General features: G+C 34.8%; 1 protein-coding gene across 1 annotated transcript in view; it reads right to left on the bottom strand.

The window, feature by feature from the left end:
* 5-HT2A (5-hydroxytryptamine receptor 2A) overlaps window positions 1-20,646 on the bottom strand; it is a 449,669-nt gene that overhangs the window by 5,129 nt on the left and 423,894 nt on the right. The window contains exon 7 of the mRNA XM_072524904.1: window positions 9,591-9,887. Within this exon, the coding sequence (XP_072381005.1) occupies window positions 9,591-9,887 (297 nt within the window). The remainder of the gene's footprint in view (window positions 1-9,590; window positions 9,888-20,646) is intronic.

The following is a 20,646-nucleotide window of genomic DNA, read 5'->3' as shown; positions in this document are numbered from 1 at the left end:
ATTTTCTATCTTCCACTATCCCGACAATGTGACAGCTCTGTGCGAAAATTGGATGACGTGCAACGGTCTTATACGGAAATTAATAAATGTATACTACTGCTAAAACAATCGTAAATTTGATTATACATGCAACGCACCACAAAAATTAACACTGACATAAACCGTTCTAACATTCATTCTACTACTAATTTGTTTGAATATACCTACATCTAATATAAGTTCTTGTTTAACTACATTGTTTCAACGCAGAAACAACGGCATACGTAGTGGTTAAAGCTCTTATTAGCATAGCGTTGCCATAATGTATTGAATCAAGTTAAATAACAATAAAGCTATATAGTTGTAGAGCTATATATATAACTCCATTATAAATCTAAATAGGACTGAATTATAACAATAGATACACTATTCTTTAATTTGCTGGTAAATGTACATGTTTTGTTAATATGCATCTAAATTATACCAAAACGTACAAAAATATATTCTAGACTATTTTACGATTTATTCTAAAGTTTTTAAGTGACTGACGCTTTGCATCTTCAAAATCAGCTGATTGCACTCAGTGGTTAGTATAGTGTTAATGGTATGGAGTGAAATGTTAGAAGAGAGTGTCATGAAGTACAATTTTATCTTTTGAAATATCTGATTTCCTTAGATTATCTACTTAGAAAAAAGTTAAAAGTTAAAAAGTAGCAAAAAATTTGGTACTCATACTTGATATTTCATTAGATTTTGCCTCCCATATCAATTGTTAATAAGGCGTTAACATTATTAGTAATTTTCAAAAGAATCACAAATTATTGTCTTGTCTTGTCAAAATCTTCATCCCATTCAATTGCTGTATTGTGCATTAGATAAAATTTTGGAATACTATTCATGTGTGTGGTTGCCTTATTATGCTACTTATATACACAATATTAAAAAGGTAAGGAGCACATTTGTTCATTGTATTAAGTTTATTGCAGCTCTGCCTTCTGAATATTCTATTAGTAAGACCTTCCTCAATGTTATTATCATCATCATCCAGCCTTATGCGTCAAAAAGGAACATAGGTCTCTTCTTATTTCTTCTAGTTCTGTTGGTCTTAAGCTTCCTGCAGCCAATTCCCAGACGGACGAGAAAGTACAAAAATGGACAGAATATATCGACAAATTGTTCGATGATGAAAGAGGAGATCTGGAACACATAGAAGTTACGTCAGAACAAATAGGTCCATATATTACAAAAAATATGATGATACAAAGATGCCTGGACGTCAATCAAGATATATACGCATGTTTTATTGACTATAATAAAGCATTCGATAAAGTACCACATAAACAATTATTGAATGTCGTGAAATCAAAGAAGATTGACTACAACGACCTTATGATCATCAAATTTATGCTATAAACAGCGAGCAAAAATACTTGTTAACGAACAGCTGTTAGAAGAAATTGAAATTAGACGTGTAGTGAGACAGGGATGCATATTGTCGCCAATTCTTTTTAATGCCTACTCCGAAGAGATCTTGAAAAACGCTCTTGAAGGTGAAACAGCTGGAATAAAGGTAAATGAAGTTCCCATTAACAACATTAGATATGCGGACGATACTGTAATCTTAGCCGAAAATATTGAAGATCTTCAAAGACACAGAATAGCGGAGTATGGAAAAGAGTACGGTCTAACAATGAACGTTACGAAGACGAAATTTATGAGAATATCGAAAACTCAAAGAAATAACGAGAATCTTCTAATAAACGGAACCAACGTCGAACAAGTAGACAAACATGCATATCTAGGAACAATGATTAACTCCACAAATGATTACATTTAGGAGATCAAAATCAGAATAAAAAAGTCTAGAGCAAATTTCAACAAAATTAGGAGAGTGCTATGTACAAAGGATGTAAAATTGGAACTAAGAGTTAAGTTGGCGAGGTACTATATTTTTTCGACTTTGTTTTATGAAATGGAATCTTGGACCTTGAATGCGACATCACTGAAAAAACTGGAATCATTCGAACTGTGGGTGTATAGAAGAATTCTGAAAATATCGTGGACAGAACACGTCACAACCAAGGAGGTTTTGAGAAGAATGAATCAAGAAATAGACATTTTAAATACAATTAAAACAAAAAAATAGCAATATCTCGAACAAATTACACGTGGAGAAAAATACACCTTTCTCCAACTGATTATGCAGGGAAAGATCCAAGGAAAGAGAAGTATAGGGAGGCATAGAATGTCATGGCTGCGCAACCTGAGAGAGTAGTACGGATGTACATCAAATGAACTTTTCAGAGCAGCCGTCTCAAAAGTCCGAATAGCTATGGTGATTGCCGACCTCTGCCGTGGAGATGGCACTTAAAGAAGAAGAAGAAGCCGATTTCCGCAGCGATTTTTTTCAGTCGTCTGTCCATCGTGTAGATCTACCTCTGCTTCTTCTGTCTGCTCATGGTCTCCGCACTGTAGTTTTTGGGGTCCACCGCCCGTCATTCCGCCCAGTTCCACTTCAGCCATGCTATGCGCTCAATGATATCTGTAACGCATGTCATTCTTCTTATTTTTTCGTTTCTAACCCTGTCTCTGAGTCAGTTCAGGTAGCGAGCTTTCCATTCTTCTTTAAGCTACTCTGACTTTGGTTGCTTTAACCTGGGTTAAGGAGAGTGTTTCGGTACTGTAAATCATGGTGGTACTGTAGGTGGGAAAGCATGTTGCCATCGACATTGATTCATTTGGCTTCCCACTTCAATTTTTTGTAAGCATTTTCCAGGATATTTTGCATTATTGTATATAAAGGGTGTATTTTTAGAGGTATAGAAATGCAAGTTAGCAAACACTTTTCTAACTGGTGGCCGTTTTGACAGCTGTCAAGTGATTTATGTTTAATTTAGTTTGGCTCTTCGGCATAAATAGACTGACGTCTGAAATTTATTTTGAAAAACATGGTTTATGGTCAACATTATCGTCCATCGGAGCAATTAATTCGATTAACCATGGAACATTTTCACACCACATTTACTCTAAATAATAATACGCATCCAGAGAGATGTCGTAGAGTGCGTACAGGAAATGCCACCATGCAGATAAAGCTGGACAAAAGCACAAAAACTAATCCCATAAGACTACAACGGAGAGTAAGACAAGGAGACACCATCACTCCCAAACTATTTACCCTTGCTCTAGAAGACATTTTTAAGAAACTAGAATGGAACAATAAGGGTATCAACGTCGACGGATCATACTTAAACCACTTGCGATTCGCAGATGACATAGTTTTAATAGCCGATAATATCCAAGAACTAAATGATATATTACAATAATTAAATGCAGTTTCAGGACAGGTAGGCTTAAAAATAAACTACAGTAAAACAAAAATAATGAGCCAAGACCAGAGAAATATAACAATTCAAAATCATACCATAGAAAATGTTGAATATTATGTTTATCTAGGTCATGTCATCAAACAAGCAAAACCAAATCAAGATGCTGAAATTAAAAGAAGAACACAACTCGCATGGGGCGCTTTCGGCAAACTAGCATATATCTTGAAAAACACCTCCATTCCTGTAAACTTAAAGAAAAAGGTCTATAACACATGCATACTACAGTTTGTACCTACGGCTTAGAGACAGTAGCCCTTACCAAAAAATCTGCTAAAAAATTAGAAACAACACAAAGATCAATTGAACGATTCATGCTTGGAATATCACTGAGAGACAAGATTGTAAAACACCGAGATAAGACGTAAAACGAAGATTAGGGATATTGTGTAACAAATTACAAAAATTGAATGGCGCTGGGCAGGCCACGTAGCCCGAGATAATGATAACAGGTGGACACGGAGAATTCTAGAATGGAGACCAAGGACGACAACAAGATGCATGGGAAGACCCCAAAAAAGATGGGTAGATGACATAAGAGCAGTGGCAGGTAAACAGTGGATTAGATTGGCGCAAGATAGAGAAAGATGGAAGCAATTGGGAGATACCTATATCCAGGAGTGGATGGAAAATGGTTGACAAAGAGAGAGAGAGAGAGAGCGTACAGAAGAAGTTGTTGCTGATGTAGAGAGTAGCAAAGAAAAATACCCGAATCAGTCTATCCACCATCGTGCACAGCAGTTAGATATGTGTCTATCCACTTTACGGAAAATTTTACTGAAAGATCTTGGTTTGCGTGCTTACAAAATCCAACTCATGTGAGAATTGAAGCTACCCGATCTCCTAGCAAGGCGTAGATTCTGTGAATGGGCCCAAAACGAGATTGCCGTTGATATTAATTTTCATAAGCGAATTTTATTTAGTTTCATCACTCATTTTTGGTTGAATGGCTATGTCAACAAACAAAACTTCCGTATTTGAAGTGAAGATAATCCTCAAGTGTATATTGAAACACCATTACATCCAGAAAAACTGACTATTTGGTGTGCTTTTTGGGCTCGTGGAATCATTGGTCCGTACTTTTCCGTATTTTTATTACTAATTTGAACAACCATGATGTGCAGGAGCTGTTGCTTTAACAAGATGATGCAATATGTCACAATTCGTGCCACAATTAATTTAGTGAAAGAAACGTTTGATAACCGCATAGTTTCACGTTTTGTACCCGTGAATTCGCCTCAAAGATCGTGCGATTTACCACCGCTAGACTATTTTCTGTATAGATATGTGAAGTCGCTAGTTTACGCCAATAAGCCTAAAAGGATTGACCGCTTGGAGAATAACATTTGACGCGTTATTACCTATATACGGCCACAAATGTTGGAAAAAGTCATCGAAAATTTTACCTCTAGATTAGACTACGTGAGAGCCAGCTGTGGCAGTCATATGCCAGAAATTATATTTAAATTATAATGCCATCATCATCAGTGGCGTTACAGCTCTTTATGAGCCAAAGCCTTCCTCAGAACAATCCTCCATTCGCCCCTGTCTCTGGCAACTCCTCTCCATGCTCTAATTCCGATAGACTTCAAATCATTTTCTAGGTTGTCTTGGTACCTAAGTCTTGGTCTTCCTCTTCTTCGTTGTCCGATAGCCCTCTGCGCTCAAAAACTTTTCTGACTATGGCATCTTCCTCTCGTCTGATTACATGACCTATCCATCTGAGGCGTGCTACCTTAATGAATTTTACAACGTCAGGTTCTCCAAATCTTCTATACAACTCAAAATTGTAACACCTGCGCCACAAACCTTGTTCTTTTTATAATGCCAAAAGGTTATATTTTGAATAATGTCAATTGTATGCCAATTTAAAAAATCGTCTTTGTTTTATTGCAATTCAAAGATCTATATCTTTAAAAAACACCCAATATTATCGATCAGTTACGAGTACCGATAATCTATGCGACTTTCCTTTAACGCTCTCATATACTTTCTGCTTAATGTACTTTTTCTTAAAACTCTACATCACCATAGGGTTTTGGGAATGTATAGTTATACAATTTTTAATAATACTGTTACGAACTTGCATTCGACGTAGCCCATATATAACGGTTGCATTTCTCGAGACGACGAGAAGCTTCCAGAGGAGATGTATCGAGCGCGAGAGAGATCGACCCGTCAAACAAACGAATTAGAAGTGGACTACTCCAGATGATTCTAGAATAATACTTTTGGTATATATATATATATATATATATATATATATATATATATATATATATATATATATATATATATGTAACGATGTTATTGGTTGAGTTAGTTGATAAGATATTTTCGTGCTGTAAACTTATAAATAAATATATTTATATAAATTAAGAACCACTCTTTTTATTTAAAAACGGTACAGTGGTGTCAGGTGTGAGATTTAAAGATAAATTCAGCAGTGTTTGCTAAAAAAAGGGCTTTTGAACTTTTGAAAAGTATTGTTCGTCGGGAACATCTGCGTAGTTCGGTAGTGATCTTTGTAAAAAAAAAGAACATTTAAAAAGTACGTGTGTGCCTGACCAAAGATCCTGCTAGTACAACTTTAAGTAAAACAGTTGCATGAGCAACAAGAAGAACGCGATGAAGACTGTAGCGGGTCCAAGAAGATCCTACAAGGTTCTTAGTACAAAGAACGACTAAAGAAGTTCTCAACAAGAATGGAGATGACCCAGAGACATTTCATTTTCAATCAGCAGAAGAAGTAGTTTTAATGAAGACCGAAGAGAGTTCTAGAAAAAATAATAAGAAATTTAAACACGTCTCGCAAATGATTGAAGAAACTTCTAAAAAAAATGATAAAAGATTCGATGAAACGTCTCAAATTATTAAAGAGGTAGCTAGATAAAACGAAGAGAATCTCAAAAGTGTTTCTAGAAGATTCGACGAAGTATGTATTCCGAACAATGAAAAATTTAAAGAAGTTTCTAGAACATTTGATAAGGCAAAAGAGAAGATCAAACAATTAGAGACCATGATAAGTGTGATAAGACGAAAATGCTACCACCAGTTAATGCAGTAGTTTTAGATCCGGTAGTGAAAAAAGAATCACCTAGAGACGAAACGACACATCATATGAGATTCAAATTGCCACCATTTGATGAAAAGTCTTTTTGGTCCATTACCTTAGACAATTTGAAGCTATTGCGACAGCCAATCATTGGACAGAACAAGAAAAAGCTGTTTCCTTGACTGCTGCTTTACGAGGTGATGCTGCGGATATCCTAAGATCGATTCCTAAGGGCCAAGAAACATGTTACCAGACCTTGTTCACTCGACTAGACAAACGTTACGGAGATGCCCATATACAACAAGTCTACAAGGCATAACTAAGAAGTAAAATTCAACGAGCAAGTGAAAATTTTGAAGCAGATGTGGTTCGTTTAGCGCGGTTGGCTTATCCGGAAGTACCAAACAATATTTTGGAAGAAATTGCTGTAGATACCTTCGTCAATGGGTTGAGAGACAGTGAACTACAGAAAGCTTTATGACTAGCAAGACCGAAAGTTTTAGATGAAGCGCTCGCCATTGCCTTGGAACACGAAACAGATAGTCGAGCTTCACGGAGCTATCGAGTACGAACCTCTAAAGAGAACAAACAAGAGACAAACAAAACAATAAACGTCTGGAGAAAATCGTACGAAAAGTAGTTCGTAAAACGATACCGAAGAGACGCGAAACCAGATGTTGGAATGGTGGCGACGTAGGTCACATTCGCCGTAAATTGCAAAAAAATAATACAACAGTCAGAAAGCTAGAACAGATCGAACATTGTACTGGAAAAAGTCATTCAAATGCTGATGCTTAGTCAAGACGGCAATACAGTGTTAATCATAAATCATTGTATTACATTAGAAGAACGACTTTGCCCCGTAAGACGAACCACCGTCATTAATGATCAATGTCAGCCTCAACAGCTATAAGACTCTCAAGCAGATGATCAACGTATAAAAAGAGTATTGGATTGGATACATCGAAGTAAGAGACCTGCTTGACAAGAAATTAGTGCATGTAGTCCAGAAGTCAAGTGTTACTGGAGCCAATGGAATTGCCTAATGCTAAAATATGATCTTCTGTATAGAACTTTTGAGAACGATGATGGAGCAGAATCTAAGCTTCAGTTGATTGTACCTAAAAATAAAGTGTCAGAAGTATTGCGTCAATTACATGACGGTGCATCAGGCGGACACTTTAGTATTACGAAGACTCTGCAAAAGGTTCGAGAACGGTTCTATTGGGTGAACTGTAAAGATGATGCAAGAAGATGGTGCCGAAAATGTGAACTGTGTGCAACCAGTAATCGTCCAGTTGGTAAAAAGAGGGCACCCTTTTTTTACCTCCATAGAACAGTACAATGAGTCCGATGGAAAGAGTAGCAATCGACATTGCAGGTCCACTTCCAGAGACGAATGATAGAAATAAATATATCCTGGTTGCCACGGATTATTTTACAAAATGGACTGAGGCCCATGCGATACCAAATCAAGAAGCTACTACCGTTGCAGAGGTAATTGTTAAAGAATTATTTAGCCGATTTGGTGTTCCCTTGGAGATCCACTCCGACCAAGGGCCAAACTTTGAGTCAACCTTTTTCCAAAACGTATGTAAATTGGTTGGTGTCAATAAGACGAGAACGACACAACTGGATCCTCAATCAGATGGAATGGTCGAGAGGACGAACCGAACGATGGGTAAAATACCTGTCCAAAGTTGTATAAGAATATCAAAGAGATTGCACATTCATTTATTTCTAATTGTCTACTGCTCGGCCGTGAATAAAACTACAAACCAGACTCCAACCTGCCTGATGTTAGATCGTGAAGTTCGTTTGCCCTGCGACCTAGAGTTTGGCTGCAGACCTTCCGTAGAACATGTTGCAAGAGAAGATTATGTCGACCGCCTGAAGTTAAGAATGAACAACATTCATGAACTTGGCCGACAACACATCCAGTTAGCCAGTGACAGAATGAAAGATTAATATAATTCTAGATCCAAGAATGAAAGCTATGAAGTAGGTGATCTTGTTTGGCTTTATAATCCACAACATCGTTGAGGCTTGTCTCCTAAATTGCAAAGACAATGGGAAGGTCCGTGTGAAATTAAAAAGAGAATAAATGACGTAATATACCGAATTAAGAAGTTGCCGAGAGGTAAACCAAAAGTAGTTCACATAAATCGTCCTGCACCATATACTGGCTCAAATGAAACCGAAGAAGTAATCTGTAAGTTTTTTTTGGCAAAATGTCTTATATACTTTACTTTTGTCAATCTTAATAAGACTAAAAATTAAATATCTCATCAATATAACAATGACAAATGTTTCGGAGTTAAATGGGTTACAATGGTCCTTAAATTTAGTCTTGTAAATGTTAAATATTGATAAATTGTCATTTTTGTTAAGTGTACTGTTTTTCTGATATTTATATATATATATATATATATATATATATATATATATATATATATATATATACCCGGTATTTTAGGCGCCACGCCCTTCCGGTAGGGATCTATGGAGGAGTATCACTGAGCCGCAAGCCCTTATCTCTTGCCGTACTGCTCCACCATAGGCCGATCAGACACCAGCATATTCTAGTCTAAGCCGCAGATTCATTTAGAATTTTAAACTGCTGCGTTAGACTTTTTGTTTTCTGTACACCGAGCTGGGAATCGAACCACTGAACCACTCGCAGTGAAGTGAGTGAGAACCGGCAGCCCAGCCCGCTTGGCTATCTGACCGACTTTTCTATCTTACTTCTTTTTTACATATTTACAAGACATTAATTGCTTTATGAGAAAGCAAAAATATCTTTGAAATCAAAAAGCATACCAACACAAAAAATGATAAATTAAAAACAAAAGTAAAAATTGTTAGTCAAAAGGCACAAAATTGTACAGAAAAAACCCAAAATTTCAGCCGAAAAGTGGATATTTTGATTTAAATACGTATTGTGAGCTGTATACTGTAAATGATCGTTAGAATATTATAAGGGTTAATAGAATATCACTGCAAATATAACAAAATCGATTATTTCTATACATTTTTTGGTCAGCTAATATGTCACAATATATAGTAGTTAGTTTCAACTCCATCCAGCCAACTTACTATATCCCAAACTTTCCTAATGACTGGTTGACGATACCCTCCCGCTTGTAGAATAAGTTATAATCTTCACATACCTTTTACACCTGCACAACAGTAACCTAATAAAGGCTCCTCTGAAGGTCTTGTTGAATACGGTGTAGATGATTGGATTGATCGTCGAGCTGACATATCCCAACCAAAGACACACTACAACGACATCTTTGGGCACTGGACAGGAAGGGCAGACGGCAAAGAATATATTTAAGATGAAAAATGGAGACCAGCACAGGACGAACGTGAAAAATACTATGCCTAAAACTTTTGATGCTTTTTGTTCATTGGCTACAGAGTTGGCTGATATATGTTTTCGTCTCACTCGGCTTGCCAGTAACCTGAAATAAAGAGAAACCTTGTTAACATGCATACCTTTGTATATAACTTTAAGAAAAATTTTAAAAGAAATTTATCATCATCATCATAAGTGGCTCGACAATCCGTTGTGGATCTTGGCCTGCTCACAAAGAAGTCGCCACTCCTGTCGATTCCTGGCAACTTCCCTCCATCTTCTAACCCCTAGAATCTGTAGTATAAAAGAAATTTATACCCGATACATAAATTTTCGTGCAGCGAATTCATAATTCTATCCAATTATTACGATAGTTTTTTCATCAGCAAATGTCGGTATCATATCCTCTTCCAAGTTTAGGAATATCATTAGTATATAAGAAGTGAAGTTTTCAGTTACAATACATTACTTTATGGTACTCCTGCTTTGATATTTTTTAGTAATAAGCATGCTTTTTTTAACTCTTTTATTATTAATAAATTTAATTATATAATTTATAAATAAGGTGCTTATCCCATGACGTTTCAGTGACGGCTTGCGCTACATTTGAACTATGGCTAAAAAGACTTTTTCCTTGGAGAACAATTTTCTATTACATATTTGTGATTCTATTAACCTAATATATTATGGTGAAGTAACTTTCACTAAAGCCAAACTGGTAAACTATGATGAGTCCCTTGTCTTCAATTATTTTTGGTATTTTTTTTACTATAATAGAAGCTTTTTAAACAATTTTGGCATGACAGGTAATAGAGATATGGGTCTGTAAGATAACGTTTTCGTGGCTTTGCTATCAATATCAAAATATAGATATAAATATGCTATTAATATATTGAAAATGGAAAAGAATGTGTCGAAGTTGGATGGGATAATGGAAAGTGTTGAGGCTTTCCCAGAAAGAATTGAGCTCGTTATAGAATCGGCGCCAAAGATGATTTAAAAACTAATCGTAACTAAAAATTTAATATTTAAATATAGATATCTTTTTCGTTGGAATATTTTTTTATGCAAAAAGATTAAGAATAAACTGACATTAGTTTTCTATAACTAGAATAAAATTGTTTGTACTGACAATCGATGTGTTGTTTGTTATTTGGCAATTAATTATTTAAACAAATCGTTTAGAAAACATTTTTAAAGACCTACTTTTATAACATTCAGCTTACTAAACTTTAACATATTTAAAGGTTATACATACAAGAATATTCAGACAGTGTGAAGCGGATATGAGTAATAAACAGTTTGGCTTTCGTAATTGCTTCGGAACAGTAGAAGCTCTGTATAGTTTTACAACTCTTGCTTAAAAATGTCGAAACCAACAAAAACATTTTTTCGTCGCATTTATAGACTATGAGAAAACTTTTGACAAAGTTAAACATAACATTCTCATAGAATGTCTAAACAGAAAAGGACTCGACAAAACATAGTGAGGAACCAACAGGCTGTGGTAACATTAGATGACAATAACAAGCATGTGCAACAAGTAGAGGTGTGAGACAAGGCTATGTACTTTCACCATTACTATTTAATATATACTCCGAACAGTTATTTACACAAGTACTTAAAAACTATACAGAAGGGACCAAGATAAATGGTGAAAATATAAATAACATTCGTTATGCCGACGATACAGTCATTATCGCTGAAAGTAAAAAGGACCTGCAGATGCTAATCAATACAATTTGTGATACTGGAGAACAATTTGGTTTAACAATATAAACAAATAAAATAAAAACCACGGTCATCAGTAAGAGGGTTAGTAACAAAAGTAAGTCATAACAAGAATCTAGATAAAAATGATGATATTGAACAACAAAATTAGAAATTCGATTAAGGGTAGAGCAATCAAAAGAAAATTTTGGAGATAAGGAAATTTTGGGTTAAAAAATTGGTTACTTCATCTGCAAATCCAATATCGGATCGTAAAATGTTATATCAGCTTTATTCTTCTTTATGGTGACGACGCTTGGACCATTATTCGATGACCGATCATATTACGAACGAAATGGTGTTGCACAGAATTAGAAGAGATAGAGAACATTTGACAACCATTCAAAGGAAAAAGGAAGCATATTTGAAGCACATACTTAGAAATGAGAAGTACGAGTTGTTGCAGCCAATTAGGAATTTGTAAAATCAAAGGAAAAGGGGTCCTGGTAGACGACACATGTCCTGGCTGAAAAACATTCGCGATTGGACCGGTTTTAAGACACCGACGCTATTAAGAAAATCAGAAAATAGAGACGAATTTGCAATGGTTATATCCAACATTCATTAGTAGAGTAGGCACCAGAAGAAAAAGATCGACCTACGTTTATCTTTAAAAATAAATGTCTTTAACAAATTCAATTTTCGATGAAGACAATACATTAAAGATGCTTTCATGAAACTTTTCTGATAACAATGTATAGAATTAAGGATTCGGATAATTTATGCTGACCAAATTTTAATTTGCTAAAACACATTGTAAACACGTATTGTTACAGCCTTGTAACATATCGCCAAAATATATTTTTTTCTAATACTGTCGTAATATAGTTCTTTATTAATAATGCATAGTACGTCCCTGAGCTATAGTTCCTTGCAATATATTTATTTTTAAATGTATTTTACTATAAAAAATGGTCGAAAAATAGTTCTTTAAATATCTCATAAACCTCTCAACTTAATATTTCAATCTACACCTGCAACTCCAGACTTCTTTTTTGTATATATTTGAATCGTGAGTTAATTTAGGTCAAGGTCAATAAAAACTGAAAAATTTCAATAGTTGGTCGTAAAACATTTTTATTACCTTTTAATATGTACTGTAAGCCATAGATCACTCATTTGTATTCTTTCTTATTCTTAAATACTCCAGTCGTCAGAGAATTGAGCTCTAAAAACTATACGAACAAGCTGAATTTTGCAGTGAATATTAATTTTGGGACCCCAAAAAAGATGCAAAAAAGTAAAGTACCACTTACCCAAAACCGCCTTTGCGGGGGGGGGGGGGGTAAAATGTATATTACATAACTATTATATATTACGTACATAATTTTGTATAAAATGAAGCGTTCTCTCAGAAGCAATGTTCAATAAAATTTGTATCAGCTCGACGGTAAAAATTCGATATCTTTTGATATAACTGTCCTATCGACAAAAATCAAGATGCGTTTTAAAGGTAAAAAGTGCAGCTTTCTTATGCAGTTTTTGTATTTTACCGAGAATAAACTCAGTTTTTGTAAAGGTATTAAATAAGTTAACGTGGCGCGATTTTTGCCATTTTTTGCGATGCACGTGAGATCAATAAAATTGACATGAAATTTCAGTTTTGAGTGTAACTAATACGAGGCATTTGAAATATGAACAAAAAACGTCTTACATTACAAACGATCGCACGTCACGGTAAATTCATTTAAGAAGACAGTTTTGGGTGCAGTTTATTGCAGTTTTGTTCTTTTGAAAAACGTACTAGTGTGATTAAAAAAAGTTTTAAATGTTTTAGATCGTTTATTTTGTGAAGTTAAATCCAGCGTTTTTTAAACATATTTCAAAAACCTCACATTTGTTGGCAAAACTCAAAACTAAAATTTCATGCCATAGGTTTTAAAAGTTAGGCTCTAGTAATCTAAACTTCATAGTGGCGCTAGTTAATGAAAGGGACAGATTATAATGATCTCGTGAGAATCATAAAAAATGCTAAAAATCGCGAAACGTATTATTTATGTAATAGCTGTATAAATTCTGAGTTAATCTGCAACAAAATACAAAAATTGCATACGGAAGCTGAACTTTTTACCTTTAAAACGCATCTTGATTTTTGTCGATAGGTCACTTGAATCAAAAGATATCGAATTTTTACCGTCGAGCTGATACAAACTTTATTGAACATTGATTTCTTGCGCGTAACTGACATTCAAAATCAACGGTCGCTTTAAGCGTTGTTTCTAAAAGAACGGTTCATTCTACGCAAAACATGCTTATAATCATTTTTGTTTAAAATTATCTCAGCTACATTTTTTAAATTAAACATTTTTGTCTACGGTGTACAGATTCATGATAAATCGATTTTTTTGCTATTTTAACCCTCTGCGAGGGCGGTTTTAGGGGAAGTCCGGAGGTAAAAGTGGTAAACTTTTTTGCATCTTTTTTGGGGTCCCAAAATTAAAATATTCTGCAAAATTCAGCTTGTTCGTATGATTTTTAGAGGTTCATTGGCATTTTCGTCTTTCACGTTTGAGTTTCCAAACTAGGAAGTAATAATAAGAAAATATTATAAAGCTCGTTAAAAAGAACGTTGAGAATTCGTTAAAAACCGTTAAAAAACATAACAATTCCCTATTAATTGCTGCTGCTGATCGGTAACAAGACATTAATTTCTCACGTCTCAAGTGGGGCAGTCACCACGTACACACATTCGGTAGTTCTCACTCTCAGAAGTACTCTCAATCACACACATGTCCATTTTATTCTCATGTCCCGAATGGGACAGTCAAATTCCGGTATATACACGCACTTTACTCTCAGTCAGATATTTGACATTACTAATTTAAAGTCCCGAGTGGGACAGTCTCACCACGGTCCAAGTAGAATTATTTCGCTTTCCCCACGAATTAAATTTTAAATTTGGTATTTTGTTAAATACAAATTTGTAAAATAAAAGTGGTGTTCAAATAAAATAAAGTTATTTGAAACGCAAAATCTACAATTTACTTCAACATCAAATTAATTTTTGCTTCGACAAATATTTATTAATCTTCATCTTTCATAATCAATTACTTTGGAAGCTTGGTTCTTGTCTTATGTTAAGGTAAAGAGACATCCACAAAACGAATGCTGTTACAGCTAACTTACTGAAAAAATCACATATTTCTTTTGGGAATGTAAGACGAGCTTTAACTACGGTGTGGACCCATAATATTTTAATTTTACTATAACTAAATGACGTGTTTGATTTGCCATGTAACATAGTGTACCATTAGTACATTATGTTACATGTATCACCTTCTTAATTCCTTATTATATTATAGTGCTTTATTTATGCGTTTAATGTTGAATAAAACCTTTATCAAATATAATTTTGTTTGGCATGTTTATTTGAAGTTTGGAATGTGAATTTGCTAATTTAATTTGTAAACAAAAATTACACATAAGAATTTTTTTAAATAATAACTTAATTTTGCAGTATTAAAAGTTACATTTTTGTTTCAACTAAAGTTTAAAAAGCCAAATTATCAGATTTTAACACTCTTGTATAGTCAACGCCATATCTAAAGAATACTGCTCTTTGAATTGCCATTTTCCTTTGGTGACAGCGAGTTAATTAATAATTTAATTTTAAAGAGGTTACCACCAAGTCGAAAAGTGAGTTAAAGAGGCGAACTCTTGTACCCTAAAGGACAAAACAAAAAACAGAATTTTCGAGAGGTCGGGAGAGAGTTTTGTTTAGATAGAATTTTAATTCACTTGTTCGACAATACAATACCGTTGTTTTGTCCTCGAGGAATATCTATAAGAGTGGGTCAAACACTTGACGAAGTAACGCAGTTTATTAAAGTTGCCCTAATGGAAAATATTAGGAATAAAATCACTGAACCGTATTATTGACGACATTTTCCACTAATATTCATTTATTTTATTGTGCCTGTGTTAGAGTGATCGTAAAGTTCGTATACTTTAACAATTTTACTGCCGAACTCAATTTTTAAATTAGTCTTAGAGACCAATAATTAATCTTGGACATTTATTCTTCTTCTTCTTCTTCTTCTTTTTCTTTTTCCATTTTATTAACAATCCTGCTTGTTTATTGGCTGATTAATACTTCTATGGAAAGTTGTCACTCCATATTTTGCGCGGTCGTCCGATACTTCTTCTGCCGATTGGTGACTCATCTCTTGCTATTTTGACAACACGGATTTCCCCCATTCTGCTTATGTGGTTATTCCATTCTTTTTTCTATTTTGTGTCCATTCGTTTATACATTGCACTTTACATTTCCTTCTAAGTCTTCACTTTTCTATCGATCTCTCAGCTTATTTCCTGTAATTCTCAGTACTCTCATCTCTACCGTTTTCAGTAACCTTTGCGTTGTGGCTGTATCGGGTCTTGTTTCTGAGGTATATGTCATTATTGGTCTTACATTGGCTTTATAAATTCTTGACTTTATCTCAGTGCTAATGTATCTGTTTATCCATATAGTGTTATTAAGACGTCCTGCCAGTCTATTTGCTTTTTGTACTTGATCTCTCACTTTCTTCCTAATTCCCATGTATTTTATTTCCATTAATTGTTTAATACTGACGCCATCAATTTCTATTTTACATCTGGTTGGTTATTTGCTGACTACTATTGTTTTAGTTTTCTGAGGCAAGATTGTCATATTATATTCTTTTGCTCTTATGTTAAATCTGTGGACCAGTCTTTGCAGACTATCTTTATCTTGGTCTATTAATATTGCGTCGTCTGCGTACCAGAGTATTTTATTTCTTTGTTTTACATTCTGTATGTTCCTATAATTAAAGAGCATGGGGCTCAATGAATCCCCTTGTCCCTATTCCGTTGCCTATTTCTATAGGTTCTGTAAGTTGTCTATCTATTTTGACTGACATTTTATTGTATTAGTAGATGTTTTCGATAGTTTTTATAATATTTGAGGGGAACTTTTTTCTTATACAGAAGATGGATTACATCTTTGGGTCTTACTCTGTCAAATGCTTTCTTGAGGTCGATCAGACACAAAAATACTGGTCTATTAGACTCTAGTGATTTCTCAGTAATTTGCTTTATAACGAGCATTGTATCTGTTCATGATCTTACACTACGAAAACTCTGTTGTTCATCTGCTAAACTAATTCTTTGATTTATTAGCACTTGTAAAATTTTAGTTGTTTTAGCGTAGTATTTAACAAGTTTATAACTCTGGCTATAGTTTTCTGGCTGTTTCTGGCTCCATTCTTCCGTTATTTTATTGTGTTAATTTTATTAATTAATGTTGTTAATTGTTCTGTCATTGCTGCTCCACAATATATCAGTAATTCGTTTGGATCCCGTCTTTACCTGATGATTTTCTGTTCTTCAAGCTGCTCTGCATAGAGCTTTTTAGGTAGTCAATCCACGTATCCTTTTCTATGTGTTTTGGTTAAATTCCTTTACCTCCGTTCTTTAACCTCTTATGAAGCGCCATATATTTCCTTTTGGAGACCGTAAAAATCATGTTCCATTGTTTTCAAAAAGTGTTCTCAGTAATTATTTTATATTTTTTTTACAAGTGAATGTGTTTAATTTCTAATTGCCTTGTAATTATGGTATGTCACTTGTGTTTTGGTTGACATGTATTTTAAGTAAGATGTGTTGTCTTGTCTTTACATTTTTCCTTCACTTCTGTACAAAACCGTGGAGTTCTTAGCCTTGGGAACGATTTATTTTTATTTATATTTCTTTCACCAACTTCCTTGGCCAAGGCTAAGATATTAGAATTATTTTTGCCCAGCATTCTACGACTTCATCACTTTCTGTGATATAGGTGTTTCTGCTTTTTTCGGTTATTCTTTTTTTGAATAGGTATCTTTGCGAGTCATCCTGTAAGCTTTCGACCTTTACTTTTGTGGTGTGTTTTGGTGTTTTGTTATCACATATATGTGTTTTCATTTGGATTTTGCACAATACCAATTTATGATCGCTTCCTATTTCTGTTCATGTTAGTGCTCTTACATCCAAGATTTAAGAGGGCTGAAACTCTCTATTCGACAGAATATAGTCTATTATAGACCTTTGTCCTCTACTGTTTTCAAAAGTGTATTTGTATTGTTCTCTGTGGAGGAAAAATGTATTATGGACATTTATTATTACCACAAAATACTTAACGTTCTTGTAATTTTTTTCAGAACAATTTAAAAAAACTTTTAATAGTTGATTCTTCGTATTGACGGTACTGACCGACCTACGTTGTGATCCGTCCACAACATCTGTCCAGAAGTACCCTACCCAACAAAGAAAATAAAAAATTAAAAAAAAAACGTATTTCTTTTTCAAAATAATCTTTTTTCAGCTCTATGCTCTATCTACTTTCACCAACGACGTTTAATAAGTTCAATACATTTTTTTATTAAGAACGGTCTTGCTCCTTACAAATGGCCATTAACTGCTAATCTCACGTTTTACCGGTAGGATACTTTTTTACCACTGAGTCATTTTTTCAAGTTTGCAAACAAAAAATATTCCGAAGAGACAATATCTGGCGAGTGGGATGCATGAGGTAGCAATTCAAACTTTAACTTATGCATTTTGGCCATGAGAATAACAGGTCTGTGAACTGGGGCATTGTCTTGATTAAAGGACGCCGTATTTTTAACCAAATGCGGCCGTTTTGCTTGATTTCTGCATTCAAAAGATAGATAATGAAAATTATCCCACGTGCATTTAAAAAAAAACCAACGTCATAACCTATCCTGTAGATGAAACGGTCTTCGCCTTCTTTGGAGCCGGTTTTCTTGATTAAGTCTATAGTTTTGATTGCTGTTTTGTCTCGGGTGTAAAATAATGGATCCATGCTTTATCCATTGTTATACAATGGTTCGAAAATGCTGCTTTTTTGCTGTAAAATTTTACTAAAGACTGATTTGAAACATCTTTATGACACTGTTTTTTTCGAGTGTGAGCAAACGCGGTACTGAGTTTACCAAAACCTGCAGAAAGTTTTTTTAAGTCCAAATTTTTAGATAATATGTAATATATCGCACTTTCTAAAATACCTACAATACTAGTTCACCTACTTTCAGTGGACGATCATTAAGTAACAGTTTATGGATTTTATTCACAGTTTCTGGGCTCAGTTACTTCAGTTACAGGACTGTGTCTGCGGCAGGCTTGTAGACCATCACTGGATTTGTTCCGTTGCGTGTTTTGGCGGTAAAAAAAGATGTTTATACGAAACGAGACCTAAACCTTACTATAGCCGAGAGAAGACAGGAAAGGCAAATATCAATTGAAAGATAACAAGGAGAACGGAACAACACGGAGGATTTGGCACAGTGGACAAAGTCCAGTGGACCATCCATCCAGTGGACTAATCCCGAACATAAAAAATTGGGCGGACTGTGGCCATAGGCGACTAGATTATTTCCTAACGCTGGTGCTTACGGTACACGGGTGCTTTAGGGCCTGCCTCTCGAGGTTCGGAAAGGCTAACAAATGAATGATGCTATACTGCGGGCACTCGGACACTGTGACATATACGATCATCTTCTTATTTACGTGCCATCTGCGCGACGAAGGTTGGCAATCATCATCATCAACTAGCCTCTAATGTCCACTGCTGAACATAGGCCTCTCGCATGCTTTTCCACTTAGTCCGATTTTGCGCCATCTGAATCCAATTTGTAGTCAATCTTTTTATGCTATCTGTCCATCTCGTTGGGGGTCGACCTCTATTTCTGTTAGCTTGTATTCGGGGTCTCCATTCCAAAATTCTTTTTGTCCACCGGTCATCAATTGATCTTGCTACATGAACTGCCCAGTTCCACTTTAGTGTTGTTATCCTTTCAATAACGTCTGCTACTCCTGATGTTTTGCATATAGTAGCATTGGGTATTCTATCACGTAGAGAAATCCCTAACATTATTCTCTCCATTGCCCTTTCCGCAACTTGTAGTTTACTTACTTTTGTTCTTGTGAGTGTTAGGGTTTCTCCGCCGTAGGTCATCACTGGCAAAATACACTGATTAAATACTGTTCTTTTCAGACACATTGGAATCTTAGACCTAAAAGTATCCTTCATCTTTCCAAATGCAGCCCAAGCAATCATCACTGCTATTCTATCTTTTAACACTACAGCCCGAAAGAGTTCAGTTAAGCTGCATCGAAACCATTCTCTGAGGTTTCTCAGCCAGTACATTCTTTTTCTACCTATGCTAAGCTTTCCTTGAATCTTTCCCTGCATTATTAGTTTTAGGAATTCCTATCTGTCACCACGTGGTATATGACCCAGATATTGTAGTTTTCTTATTTTGATGCAATCCAGTATCTACCTGCTGTTCTCTATTCTTCTTAGTACTTTTTCATTGGTTCAATGCTTTTTTGAATATTTCCTCTGAGTATGCATTAAACAGTGATGGCGACAAGATACAGCCCTATCTAACACCTCTTTTGATTTTTATTTTATTAGTTTTTAAATTATTTATTTTTATGACAGCTTCTTGTCCATAATACAGATTATTTATTATTCTTATATTCCGTTTGTCGATGTTCTTTATTCTCAGTAGTTTTATTAACGGATTATGTTTCACTCTATCGAATGCCTTGTTATAATCTAGGAAGCAGACATAAATGCCCTGGTTTACATCTAAACATCTCTGTATTAGCACATTTACTGCATTTAATGCCTCTCTGGTTGCTTTAGCATTTCTAAATCCGAACTGAGTTTGTCCAATGTCTTGTTCTAACTTTTTATATATATTCTATGATGAATAATCTTTAGCAATACTTTTAGCATGTGGCACATTACGCTGATGTAGGGTATTAGGACATTAGTTTTTCTTTTTCGATATAGTCACAAATGTTGATAGAAGCCATTCTTTAGGTAATATACATGTTCTGTATATGATATTAAATAATTCGACAGTAACATGACATGTATATTGTAGTCAGCGATAAGTTGCAATATTTCTGCCGGTATTTCGTTTGGTCCAACTGCTTTCCCAGTTTTCATTTCTTTAATTGTGTGTTTTACTTCACTTTCTGTTATTTCTGGTCCAGTCTCTTCCACGAAATATTCGTTATCATATCACATATACGATGTTAGAGTGCAACAGGTGGATCATAGAAAA

The sequence above is a fragment of the Diabrotica undecimpunctata genome, chromosome 3 (assembly GCF_040954645.1).
Source record: "Diabrotica undecimpunctata isolate CICGRU chromosome 3, icDiaUnde3, whole genome shotgun sequence".
Taxonomy (NCBI): Eukaryota; Metazoa; Arthropoda; class Insecta; order Coleoptera; family Chrysomelidae; genus Diabrotica; species Diabrotica undecimpunctata.
This window is presented reverse-complemented; position numbering and strand designations above follow the sequence as displayed.